The sequence below is a fragment of the Hypanus sabinus genome, chromosome 1 (genome assembly GCF_030144855.1).
Source record: "Hypanus sabinus isolate sHypSab1 chromosome 1, sHypSab1.hap1, whole genome shotgun sequence".
Taxonomy (NCBI): domain Eukaryota; kingdom Metazoa; phylum Chordata; class Chondrichthyes; order Myliobatiformes; family Dasyatidae; genus Hypanus; species Hypanus sabinus.
In genome coordinates, this window is record NC_082706.1 from 146,231,546 (window position 1) to 146,244,043 (window position 12,498).

At 44.0% G+C, this 12,498-nt stretch overlaps 1 protein-coding gene across 7 annotated transcripts in view; it reads left to right on the forward strand.

Annotated features, from left to right (window-relative positions):
- LOC132398709 (potassium voltage-gated channel subfamily H member 2-like) overlaps nucleotides 1-12,498 on the forward strand; it is a 197,862-nt gene that overhangs the window by 117,321 nt on the left and 68,043 nt on the right. For all 7 annotated transcript variants that reach the window (XM_059978535.1, XM_059978525.1, XM_059978563.1 and 4 more), the window contains 3 exons: nucleotides 5,992-6,417; nucleotides 6,777-7,176; nucleotides 10,880-11,079. In XM_059978535.1, the coding sequence (XP_059834518.1) occupies nucleotides 5,992-6,417; nucleotides 6,777-7,176; nucleotides 10,880-11,079 (1,026 nt within the window). The remainder of the gene's footprint in view (nucleotides 1-5,991; nucleotides 6,418-6,776; nucleotides 7,177-10,879; nucleotides 11,080-12,498) is intronic.

Below are 12,498 nucleotides of genomic sequence, written 5' to 3' on the forward strand. Positions count from 1 at the left end.
TTCTTCGCAAACAATATATTTACAATATCATTCAAATATTACTGAAATATCAAATGCACAATACCTCTCCCTGCTTTGCTATAAACTCTAACTCAATATAGAATGTGACTGTATTTTGCTGATCTATCTCAGGCCACAAGTTTCAAGCCGATGCTTTCATATTGACCATACCTAGATGACTAGCATGTAGCTCCTCCAACATCTTAGCTTTTAGTGTGAATGGTACAGCTCTCAATATCCACATAAGGCAATTTTCATCAATGGTAAATTCATCCTGGCTTGGTAAAATAGGGGAACTGGAATTTCTGCTGCAACTCCAGCCATTTTGGGTTGCCATGTGGATCACCTGTGCCATAATAAGGAGACTTTTGATTTGTATTACGGAGAATACGTCAAGGGGAGTGTTCTCTTTTGTAAATTTTTCAGGTGGGTAAACAGGACAATCCATCAGCATTTCCATGATTAGTTGTCCTCTTGAATTTGATCTTGTAATCGTATCCTGCAAGAAACTGAGCTCATGTCTGCATTCATGCTGCTGTCAGTGGAACATCTTTCTGTAGGTTGAAAAAGGACACTGTGACTGATGATCTGTAATGAAGGTAAACTCTCTTCCACACAAGTACTAGTTAAAATGTTTTACAGCCCAAACCAGACTGGAGGCCTCTCTGTTAATCTGTGGGTAATTTTTCCCTGCAGCAGTAAGAGAATGGGAGGCTTGGCCGGGAGGTTTGCTAATGCTATTCGACAGAGATTAAACTAGTTTTGCAGGGGACTGGGAAATGGAGCCATAGGTCTGTAAGGGAAGGATCAGATTAGAAGGTAGATGTCAGGGAAAGTATTGAAGGGTAAAATTAAAATAACAGATATGATCGGTTGGATAATTTGAAGTGTGTATATTTTAATCTCTGAGTACTATGGGTAAAGGTGATGAACTTAGAGCTTGGATCAGTGCATAGAACACAATGTCATGGCCATTACTGAATCTTGGCTTATGGAGGGGCAGGGGTGGGTGATTAATGTACCAGGTTTTCGAAAGTTTTAGAAAAGATAGAGTAGATGGTAAGGGGGGGGGCAGTTAGCAAGGAGTTTAAGGCAGAGGAAGTGTTGGGACTCCTCATGAATATTAAGATGGATAAGTCTCCATGTCCTGATGGGATTTACCCCAAGTTGTTGAAGGAGGCAAGATATGAGATTGCAGTATCTTTATGTCCTCTCTAGGCGCAGGTGAGGTCCTGGAGTACTGGCGAGTGGCTAATATTGTACCTATGTTTAGAAGAGAAGAAGGGGAAATCCTGGAAACTATAAACCGGTGAATCTGGCATCAGTTGCAGGGGAATTGCTGGAGAAAATTCTTACGAACAGGATAGATGAGCATTTGGAAACCTATGGCCTAATTAGGGAGAGCCAACATGCCTTTGTGCAGGATAGGTGGTGCCTTACCTACTTGCTTGGATTTTTTGACATGGTGACAAGAAAGATTGATGAGAGTAGGGTAGTGGATATTCCTACATGGAGTTTATTAAAGTGTTTGACAAAGTCCTTCATGGGAGGCTAGTCCAGAAGATTAAGATGCAGGGGGTCTGCAGCAAATTGTCTGTTTGGATTTAGAATTTGCTGTGCATAGAAGTTTGAAGGGACTTGTTCGAGCTGGAGGTCTATAATTAGTAGAGTTGCATGGGTATCTCTGCGGGGACCTCTGCTGTTTTTGATGTATAAAAATGACCCAGATGAAAATGTGAATGGGTAGGTTAGCAAGGTTAAGGATGATACTAGGATTGGTGGAATTGTGGATAGAGTAGGAGACTGGCAAAGAACACAGCACGATACAGATCAGTTGCAGATATGGGCAGAGAAATGGCAGATGGAGTTTAATTCAGATAAATGTAAGCTGTTGCATCTTGGTAGGGCAAATGCAAAAGGGAAAGACTCTTAACAGTGCTGCTGAGCAGAGAATTTCGGGTCTAAGTTCATAGCTCCTTGAAAGTGGCTATGCAGGACAATAGGGTGATTAAGAAGGCTTATGGAATGATTGATTTTATTAGTCAAGAAACTGATTTCAAAGGTCAAAAGGTTATGTTGCAATTTTATAAAAATTTGGTTCAGACACAACTGGAGTATTGTAGACCATTCTTGTTGCCCCACTATCGGAAGGATGTTGAGGTTTTGGAGAGGGTACAGAAGAGGTTTACCGGGACGCTGCCTGGTTCAGAGGGCATGTGCTGTCATGAGAGGCTGGATAAACTTAGGTTGTTTTCTTTGGAATGCTGGAAACTGAGGGGAGATCTATTAGAAGTTTATAAGATTGAGAGGCATAGGTAGAGTGGACAGAGAGTATCTGTTTCCCAGCATTGAAATGTCTAATACCAGAGGGCATGTGTTGATGGTGAGAGGAGGTAGGTTCAAAGGAGATATGAAGGGCTCAGAGAGTGGTGGATGCTTGGAATGGTAAAGTCCAAATACATTAGAGGCATTTAGATAGGCACGTGGATGTAAGGAAGGTGGAAGGATATGGACGTGGTGTAGGTAGGAATTGTTAGTGTTCGGGTATTTTTGATTTGCTTTTCAGCTGGTTTGGCACAGCATTGTGGGCTGAGTGGTCAGTTCCTGCACTGTACTGTTCTATGGAACATGATGCAAAGGCTATGGGGCATTCAGTTCCATCACTGATACATATGCCCTGATTGCACATATTCTGTAAGATGAGGCATCACAGGCAAGCTTCACTGGATGATGCGGATCACAATGTGTGAATAGAGGGTCTGATATCACCACTTCTTTTACTTTTTGGAAAGCCAACCCACACTGCTTTGTCCGTTGCCATTTCATCCCAATCTGAGGTAAGGAGTTCAAGGGGTGGAGCACAGTAACCAAGTTTGGCAGGAACCTTTTATAGTAATTGACAAATCCTAAAAAGGAACACAACCATGACACACGTTCTTTGGCCCTGGGGCATCCACCATTGCTTGAATTTTCTCAGCACACTTTTTTAAGTTCTTGTGTGTCAATGGTGTGACCACTGTAAGTGATACTTGGTTTAAGGAATGCTTGCTTGTTAAGTCATGTTCTGAGCCCATAATCTTCTGATCTCTTTAACACTATCTTGAGACTTTGGAGATGTTTCTTGTCATCCTTAATGATAACAATGATGTCGTCCAGGTAACACTGAACTAACCAATCTCACAGTGCACCATTAAGCTCATCACTGAACCGACAAAGCTCAGACAATCTCTTCAATTAGACTCCCTTTTGATTCTGCTTATAACAACTAAAGCATTCTGTAATCAACAATGGTGTCAGTTCTAAATGTTCCCGCATTACTTTCATGATATCAGCAAAGCTCATTTTAGCTGGTTTGGTTGAAGCAGTTGAACTTCAATGCCTTTCCACCTAATGCTGTGTAAAATTGGTAGTCGCTTTTCATTGGCTATTTCATTTGCTTCAAAACACTGCTCAATTCACTCAGTGTACATTAGCCAGTTTTTTTTTGTGTGCAGTTGAATACATCTATCTTTCTGATGTAGCCAGCCAATTCTGTTTTTATTTATTTATTATTATTATTATCACCTGGTACTCATTGATTATGAACCCATGAATTTCATCTGTTTTCTGCCTTTTTAAAAAAAAAACTTAGCCATCTTGCTGCGCTTCCAAAGAGAAAGAAAAACATGCTGCATTTTTAAAAACTTAAATGTTTCTTTCCTGAGTCATCTTGAGTTCATTTAAAAACTTTCTTGTTGCCACTGTTATGTCTTGAAACTCCAAAACAAATCAAAAGAAAAACATGGGGAGCCCTGGGATAAATGTGTGTACTTTGTTTTTTACTCTTACTGGGGCATGCACTTAAGACATGGTGGCGTAATGTAGTATGCCATTCACATACAACCCGTGATGAATTAGGTAACCAACAAAGAATTTATAACCAAACATTGTACAATATTTAAAAAATATTATTGAAATATTAAATGCATAACTCAAAGTAGCCATATCAAAGTTTAATGTAAATGTATTATCAAAGTACATTTATATCACCATACACAATACTGAGATTCATTTTCTTGCAGAAGAAACACAATCGAGTCAATGAAAGACCCAACAGGGCAGGTAATCAATGTGCAAAAGACAACAAACTGCAAAGAAAGAAAGAAATAATACCAATGATACCAGCAATAAATAAGCAATGAATTTCGAGAACATGAGATGAAAAATCCTTTTAAGTGAGTCCATAGGTTGTGGGAGCAGTTCAGTAACTGGGCAAATGAAGTTATCCCTTCTGGTTCAAGAACCTGGTGATTGAGGGGTAATAACTGTTCCAGAGTCAAGTGGTGCAGGTCCTGAGGCTCCTGTAACTTTTTCCTTATGGCAGCAGTGAGAAGTGAGCTTGATGATGGATGCTGCTTTCCTGCTACAGCACTCCATGAAGATGACTCAGTGGTGGTGAGGGCTTTACCCGTGATGGACTGGGCCATATCTATTACTTTTTGTAGGCTTTTTTTTGCATTAGTGTTTCCATTTCTCCATATCAGGCTGTGATGCAACCAGTCGATATACTCTCCACCAACATCTACAGAAGTTTGTCCAAATTTTAGATGACATTCCAAATCTGACTGCTATGCTTTCTTCATAATGGCGCTTACGTGCTGGACAGATTATCTGAAATGACAACTCTGAGGAATTTAAAGTCGCTGACATTCTTCACCTTTGATCCCCTAATGAGAACTGGCTCATGATCCTCTGGTTTCCTCCTCCTGGTTAATAATCAGCTCATTGGTCTTATGACATTGAGTAAGAGGTTTGTTGTGCTCCATTAATCAGATTTTCAATCTCCCTCCTCTTTGCTGACTTGTCTCCACCATTGATTCAACCAATGACAGAGGTATGCAAACTTGAAAGTGGCTTTGGAGCTGTGCTTAGCCACACAGTGGCTAATTTGTAAGTGTATGTGTGACGTGCGTAGAGCAGGGGTGAGTGGAGCGTGAGTACACAGCTTTGTGGTGTACCCTGCTGATTGTGATTGTGGTGGAGATGTTGTTGCCAATCTGAACTGACTGGGGTCTGCAAGTGAGGAATTCGGGGATTCAGTTGTATAAGGAGGTATTGATGTATCAATGTTGAACATTATAACCATATACCCATATAACAATTACAGCATGGAAACAGGCCATCTTGGCCCTTCTAGTCCGTGCTGAACGCTTACTCTCACCTAGTTTCACCGACCTGCACTCAACCCATAACACTCCATTCCTTTCCTGTCCATATACCTATCCAATTTTACTTTAAATGACAATATCGAACCTGCTTGTACCACTTCCACTGGAAGCTCATTCCACACAGCTACCACTCTCTGAGTAAAGAAGTTTCCACTCGTGTTACCTCTAAACTTTGGACCAAACTCCCATGTAAGACCTTGTAGAAGGCCTCGCTGAAGTCAATCAAGGGCTCACAGGGGCAAGGAAGATGGAGATACTGTCTCGTAGTTCCAGAGGTCCAGGTTCAATTCTGACCTAGGAATCTGCTTGTGAATCAACTTGTGAAAAACACTTAAAGAACTTGGCATGTAAGGCAGCACCTATGGAGGGAAATGGACAGTCATCATTTCAGTACAAGACTTCATGTCATTGGCTGATTGGTTGGGTTGGAGTGAGAGGTTGTGATTGGATGGTTGGATTAAAGTGGAGGTTTGTTGGGGAAGAGGGATTGTGATTGGTTTGGTTGGTGTGATTAGATTGGAGTGAGGGGTTGTGATTGGCTGATTGGGTTAGGTTGATGTGAGGGGTTGTGGTTGGCTGGTTGTGTTGCTGTGAGGAGTTTTGATTGTGATTGGCCAGGTGGGTTTGGAATGTTGTAGTTGCTCTGGGGTAGGTGAAGTTTGGGGGTTGAGAGGGTCATGGGTGTTGATTTAAGAGGAACATCAAAGTTCCAGTTATTGCCATGCCATGCAGGGAATGAAAAGAGTAGCTCTGGCAGTTTGATTAAATCCCATGTTTTCCCCAGGTGTTGTCTCTCGGAGCTGATGTTCTTCCCGAGTACAAGCTCCAGGCTCCACGGATTCACAAGTGGACCATTCTCCACTACAGCCCCTTCAAGGCAGTGTGGGATTGGCTGATACTCCTGCTGGTGATCTACACTGCCATCTTCACACCCTACTCTGCCGCCTTCTTGCTGAATGACCAGGAGGAGGTGAGGCGGAGGGACTGTGGTTACTCCTGTAACCCTCTCAGTGTAGTGGACCTGATGGTGGACATCATGTTCATGATTGACATCTTCATCAACTTTCGCACCACCTATGTCAATGGCAATGATGAGGTGGTCAGTAACCCGGCCAGAATCGCCATCCACTACTTCAAGGGCTGGTTCCTCATTGACATGGTGGCTGCCATCCCCTTCGATCTGCTCATCTTCCGCTCTGGTTCTGAGGAGGTGAGCTATGTTCTTAGTATCTGACACCTTCTCATCAGCAATGATCCAAACAACACACGGACAGACCCACCAAGTCCACACCCTAGTCAGTGTTTGATGATTAGTGTCCTGACACCCACCCACTTACACTCAGTCCCAAGTTTACCCCCACCCTGGTCAGCATCAGACCAGATCTGACAGTCAGTGTCTGGTGGTGAGCTGCTCAGCTAGTTGGACAATTGCTCATGGACGGTTAACTGGATGGACAGTCAGTCAGAATGTCAGACAGACCGACACAGATTGAGTTAGTTGGACAATTGGACAGTCACTTGGACAGTCAACTAACACTCAACAAGCTTCCACTGTTTTGGTTTGTGCAGACAACCACTCTGATTGGCTTGTTGAAGACCGCACGCCTCCTGCGTCTGGTGCGTGTAGCTCGTAAGCTGGACCGGTACTCGGAGTACGGGGCGGCCGTCCTATTCCTGCTGATGTGCACCTTTGCCCTGATTGCTCACTGGCTGGCTTGTATCTGGTACGCCATCGGGAATGTGGAGCGCACTTTCCTGCAGCCCAGGATTGGCTGGCTAGACTCGCTGGGAGAACAGATCGGCAAACAGTACCACGAGAATGACACCTCCTCAGGCCCCACCATCAAGGACAAGTATGTCACTGCACTCTACTTCACCTTCAGTAGTTTAACCAGCGTGGGCTTCGGCAACGTCTCTCCCAACACCAACTCTGAGAAAATCTTCACCATCTGCGTCATGCTCATTGGTTGTAAGTGGCAAGAAGTTTCTCAGTTGGGGATGAAAGCAGATGCTGGAAACACCAGCTCTGGGGAGGGAAGCAGAGTGAACCACTCTGATAGCAGTGATGGGAGGACTATTACCTTCACCACAACAGACTGAAAAAGGGGGAGGTGCAACCAGTTTGGAAGTTAGGCTTCTGTTAACAGTGGGGGTGCGTGGAATCTCATGGAAAGCCACAACATTCTTACAGGACCATGGATGAGAGGGTGGGACCACTCAAGGATAAAGGAGTGAACATGTGCTCAATCTCTTCAAGAATGTTAAGGTAAATCCCCAGGGCCTGATGGGATATACCCCAGGTTACTAAGAAAGGTAAGAGATGAACCTTCTGTCCCCTCTGGTCTTAAGAGAGCTTGGAGGAATGTTGTTGCATTATTCAAGGGAAATAATGATAATCCTGGTAACTATAGAATGGTAAGCCTCATTCTCAGTGGTGGGGAAGTTACTGGAGAGGATTCTTAGGGATAGGATTTATGAGAATTTGGAAAACCAAGGCCTAATTAGCAACAGTCAGTGTGGCTTTCTGTGGGGCAAGTCATGACTTACTAACAACTGAATTTTTCAAGGAGATGATGAAGGTAGAGCTGTGGATGTTGTCTACATGGATTTTAGTAAGGTAAGGTCCCTCTTGTTAGGCTGCTCCAGATAACTTGGCTGTATGGAGTCAGAGTTGGCTTGTCTGTAGAAGACAGAGGGCAGTGGATGATGGGATTTGTTTGATTGGAGCTCTGTGACTAGGGGTGTTCAGTAGGCAGTTGTATGGGGACCTCTTCTGTTTGTGGAGATAGAAACATAGAAAGCCTACAGCACAATACAGGCCTTTTGGCCCACAATGCTGTACCAAACATGTCCTTACTTTAAAAATTACCTCGGGTTACCCATAGCCCTTTATTTTTCAACTCCATGTACCTATCCAAGAGTCACTTAAAAGACCCTTTTGCATCCTCCTTGACCACTGTCGCCAGCAGCTCATTCCACACACTCACCATTCTCTGCGTAAAAAAACTCTGACATTTCCCCTGTACCTACTTCCCAGCACCTTAAAACTGTGCCCCCTTGTGTTAGCCATTTCAGCCTGGGAAAAAGCCTCTGATTATCCACATGATCAATGCCTCTCATCATCTTATACACCTCTATCAGGTCATCTCTCATCCTCCATCGCACCAAGGAGAAAAGGCTGAGTTCACTCAACCTATTCTCATAAGGCATGCTCCCCAATCCAGGCAACATCCTTGTAAATCTCCTCTGCACCCTTTCTATGGCTTCCACATCCTTCCTGTAGTGAGGTGACCAGAACTGAGCACAGTACTTCAAGTGGGGTCTGAGCAGGGTCCCATATAGCTGCAACATTACCTCTCGGCTCCTAAACAGAATCCCACGATTGTTGAAGGCCAATACACCGTACACCTTCTTAACCACAGAGTCGACCTGTGCAGCAGCCTTGAGTGTCCTATGGATTCGGACCCCAAGATCCCTCAGATCCTCCATGCTGCCAAGAGTCTTACTATACTATATTCTGCCATCATAGTTGACCTACCAAAATGAACCACCTCACATTTGTCTGGGTTGAACTCCATCTGCCACTTCTCAGCCCAGCTTTTCATCCTGTCAATGTCCCAGGTGGGTTTGTAAGTTCACAGATGAAACAAAGATGCTGTTGTGGATAGCATAGAAGATTGGCAAAGGTTACTGCAGCAGATAGATAAGTTGCAAAAATGGCAGATAGAGTTTAATCTGGACAAGTGTGAGTGTTGCACTTTGAGAGATCAAGTGAAAAAAGACAGTACATGGTTAATGGCAATACAGCCCCTTGGTATGCAGATGGATCATGGGGTCCAAGTTCAAAGGTCACTGAAAGTGTCTGCACCATTTGACAGGATAGTAAAGAAGGCATGGATGTGTTTGCTCTATTTGTTGGGGCACAGAGTTCAAAAGTTGGGAAGCAATGTAATAGCTTTATAAAATCGCAGTTACACTGCAGCTTGAGTATTGCATTCAGTTCTAGTCACCCCATTGTAGGAAGGATTTAGAAGGGGTGCAGAAGAGGTTTATCAGCATGTTGCATGGATTAGAGTGTGTGTGCTATAAGGAGAGGCTGGACAATATTGGGTTGTTTTCTCTAGAGCTGCAGAGGCTGAGGGGTGGTCCAATAGAGGTTTATAAGATTATAAGTAGGATAGATGGAATAGACAACCAAGATCTCTTCCTCAGAGTTGAAATGTATAATGGTAGTAGGCATGCATTTAAGAGTGAGGAGAGCAAGTTCAATGTCATACAAAGCCTGATTTTACACAGAGTGGTGGGTGCTTGGAATGTGCTGCTTGGTATGGTGGTGAAGGTAAATACAATAGAGACATTCAAGGTGCCTTAGATAGGCACATGAGTGTGCAGGAAATAGGGAGATATGGATATTGTGTAGGCAGAAGGGAAGTTAGGATTTTAATTACGAGTCTAGTTCAGCACAATATTATGGATCAAAGGGTCTGTTCCTGTCGTGTACTGATCTATGTTCTAATTCACTACCATCAGCTTTATCAGTTTCGCCTGAAGGCTTGTCTTAACTTTATCCATAATTATCTTAAATTTTAAACAATTGTGGTCATTGTTCCCAAAATACTCTTCCACTCAAACTTTGATCATCTGATCAGAGGCCAATTTCTAAATGGACTATTTAAATTTTGTATCAGCAAGGCTTCCTGGAAGTACTTAACAAATGCCTCATGCAGTAAGGAAATCCAAGTCAATACTGTAGAAGTTAAAAATTACCCAGCACAACAATCCTGATTCTCTATCTCTTGCTAGCTATCGGGGGCTGGAGTATACCCCATCACAGTTAATACACCTTTCTTATTGAATTGCTCATCCATCAGTGGAGGAGCCCTCCAGGATATCCTCTCTAAGTGTGGCGGTGACATTCTCCTTCAATACTAATGTAACCACCCCCCAGAAAATTGGAAAGATTGAATATGAAGGCAGAATACAGGATTCATGGCAATGTGAAGGAATAGAGGGATCTTGGTATCCATATCCATAGGCACCAAGTTGCCATGCAAGTTGATAGTGTTGTTAAGAAGACATATGTGTGTTGGCCTTCATTAGTCATGAAATTAAGTTCATGAGCCGTGAGGTAATGTTCTGGTTAGATCACACTTGGATCTCCTAGCTCTACCCCCTTCCCACTCTCAGTCCACAATAGAGATCCATATCAGAATCCCAAGACCTTTGCACAGTACTGTATGTTCCACATTCTATTGTGTTTGAAACATCTGAATCCAGGACCTTTGACTGGTAGACCTGTCCCTTCTCACAGCCAAGAATTGAAAGCTACAACATTGTAGTTCCATGTACTGATCCAAGCCCAAGTTCACCGGGAGACACCAGAGAATGCAGATGCTTGAATATGGAGTAACAAACAATCATCTGGAGGAACTCAGGGTTGAACCGCATCTGTTGGGGGAAAGGAATTGTTGACATTTGGGTCAAAACCCTGCATCAGGTCCCATATAATCGCTGCCCTGGTTAGATGATCTTCATGTTGTATCAAGAAGTCCTCCTGGATGAGTTCATCCAGTAGACTGTTGTGTTGCCTGCAATTCAGCTGCCTTAGCTGTTGTGCTGAGTCCTGCTGTGCCAGTACTTTTCCATGTTTATCCCATGCTCTCTCTCCACAGCCCTTATGTACGCCAGCATTTTTGGCAATGTCTCTGCCATCATCCAGCGCCTGTACTCGGGCACCGCCCGATACCACACCCAGATGTTACGGATCCGGGAGTTCATCCGCTTCCACCAGATCCCCAATCCCCTGCGCCAGCGACTGGAGGAGTATTTCCAGCATGCCTGGTCTTACACCAATGGCATCGACATGAATGCGGTGAGTCAGAGGCAGGGGTAGGGGGCGGCAATGGTGAGATGGGGTTCCGGTGCATAACCTCTGACCTCACTATGTCCTTGGTGACCCCACTGACCTGATGACTTCACTGCTGATCTCTGACTTCTGAGACCCAGTGGCCTCTGCACTATTGGCTGAATGCTGAATGACTGTAGGTGATGTTGTAGAGTTTGTGTATGGGAGGGTGGTCACCAGAGGAGAGGGAGGGGCTGGATGGTGTATGCAGGTGTGGTTCAATGAATGTTGGTCCTTCTCCCTCACCCTCTGTCTCACACTTCCTCCTCCCTTTCACCTCCTAATCCACACACCCTTCCAGCTCTTTCCTTCTCTACACCTTTCCCTCCCCATTTCTCTGAATATTGTTCTCTCTCACTCTGTCCCTTCCCCATTCACCTTTCCCCTCCCAACCCCAACTAGACTTTCCACCTTCCTTCTCCCAACCCCTCCCATATAATTCCAAGCAAAATCATCTCCAAATTCATAGACCTGAGACTCAACACCTCCCTCTGCAACTGGATCCTTGCCTTCCTGACCAACAGACTGCAATCAGTAAGGACAGGCAGCAACAGCTCTACCATAAATATTCCCAACTTGGCTGCTCCACAAGACTGTGATCTCAGCCCCCCCACTCTGTTCCCTGACTGGGTGGCTAGATTCTGCTCCAGCTTCATCTACAGTTTTGCAGGTGACGTCACTCTAGTGGGCTGCATCTCAATTAATGGTGAGTAGGAGTACAGGAAGGATAGACAGCTTGGTGACATGGTGTCACAACACAACCTTTCCCTCAATATCAGCAAAACCAATGAGCTGGTCATTGATTTCATTAGCTTCCTGTTCACATCAGCAGTATTGAGGTAGAGAGCTTTGAGTTCCTTGGAGTAAACATCACCAACAGCCACTACGGTGGCAACATCTGCAAAATTGTGGAACAGCAATTTTTATCAATGCACCATAGAAGTATCCTCTCCGGATGCATCAACTGTTCTGCCCGAGACAAGAAGAAACAGCAGGGAGTTGTGGACAAGCTCAGCACATCACTGAAACTAGCATCTCTCTCTTGTCTACACTGCTTCGGTAATGCAGCCGACATAATCAGAGACCTGGACATTTTCATTTCTTCCACCCCCACACCCCCATCCCATCCCTTGGGGCAGAAGATGCCTGAAAGCATGAAAATTCAAGGACAGCTTCTAATCCACGGTTATATGACTACCGAACAATTCCCCAGCACAATAACAATCTACCTTAAGATGTTGCATCCTGCACTGCACTTTCTCTGTAGCTGCTACATTGTCTTTGTTTTACCTTTGTGGAGGCATTGTGTAATGATTTGATCTGTATGAACAGTATGCAAAACAAGCTTTTTATTATACCTCAGTACATCTAACAATAAATCAATTC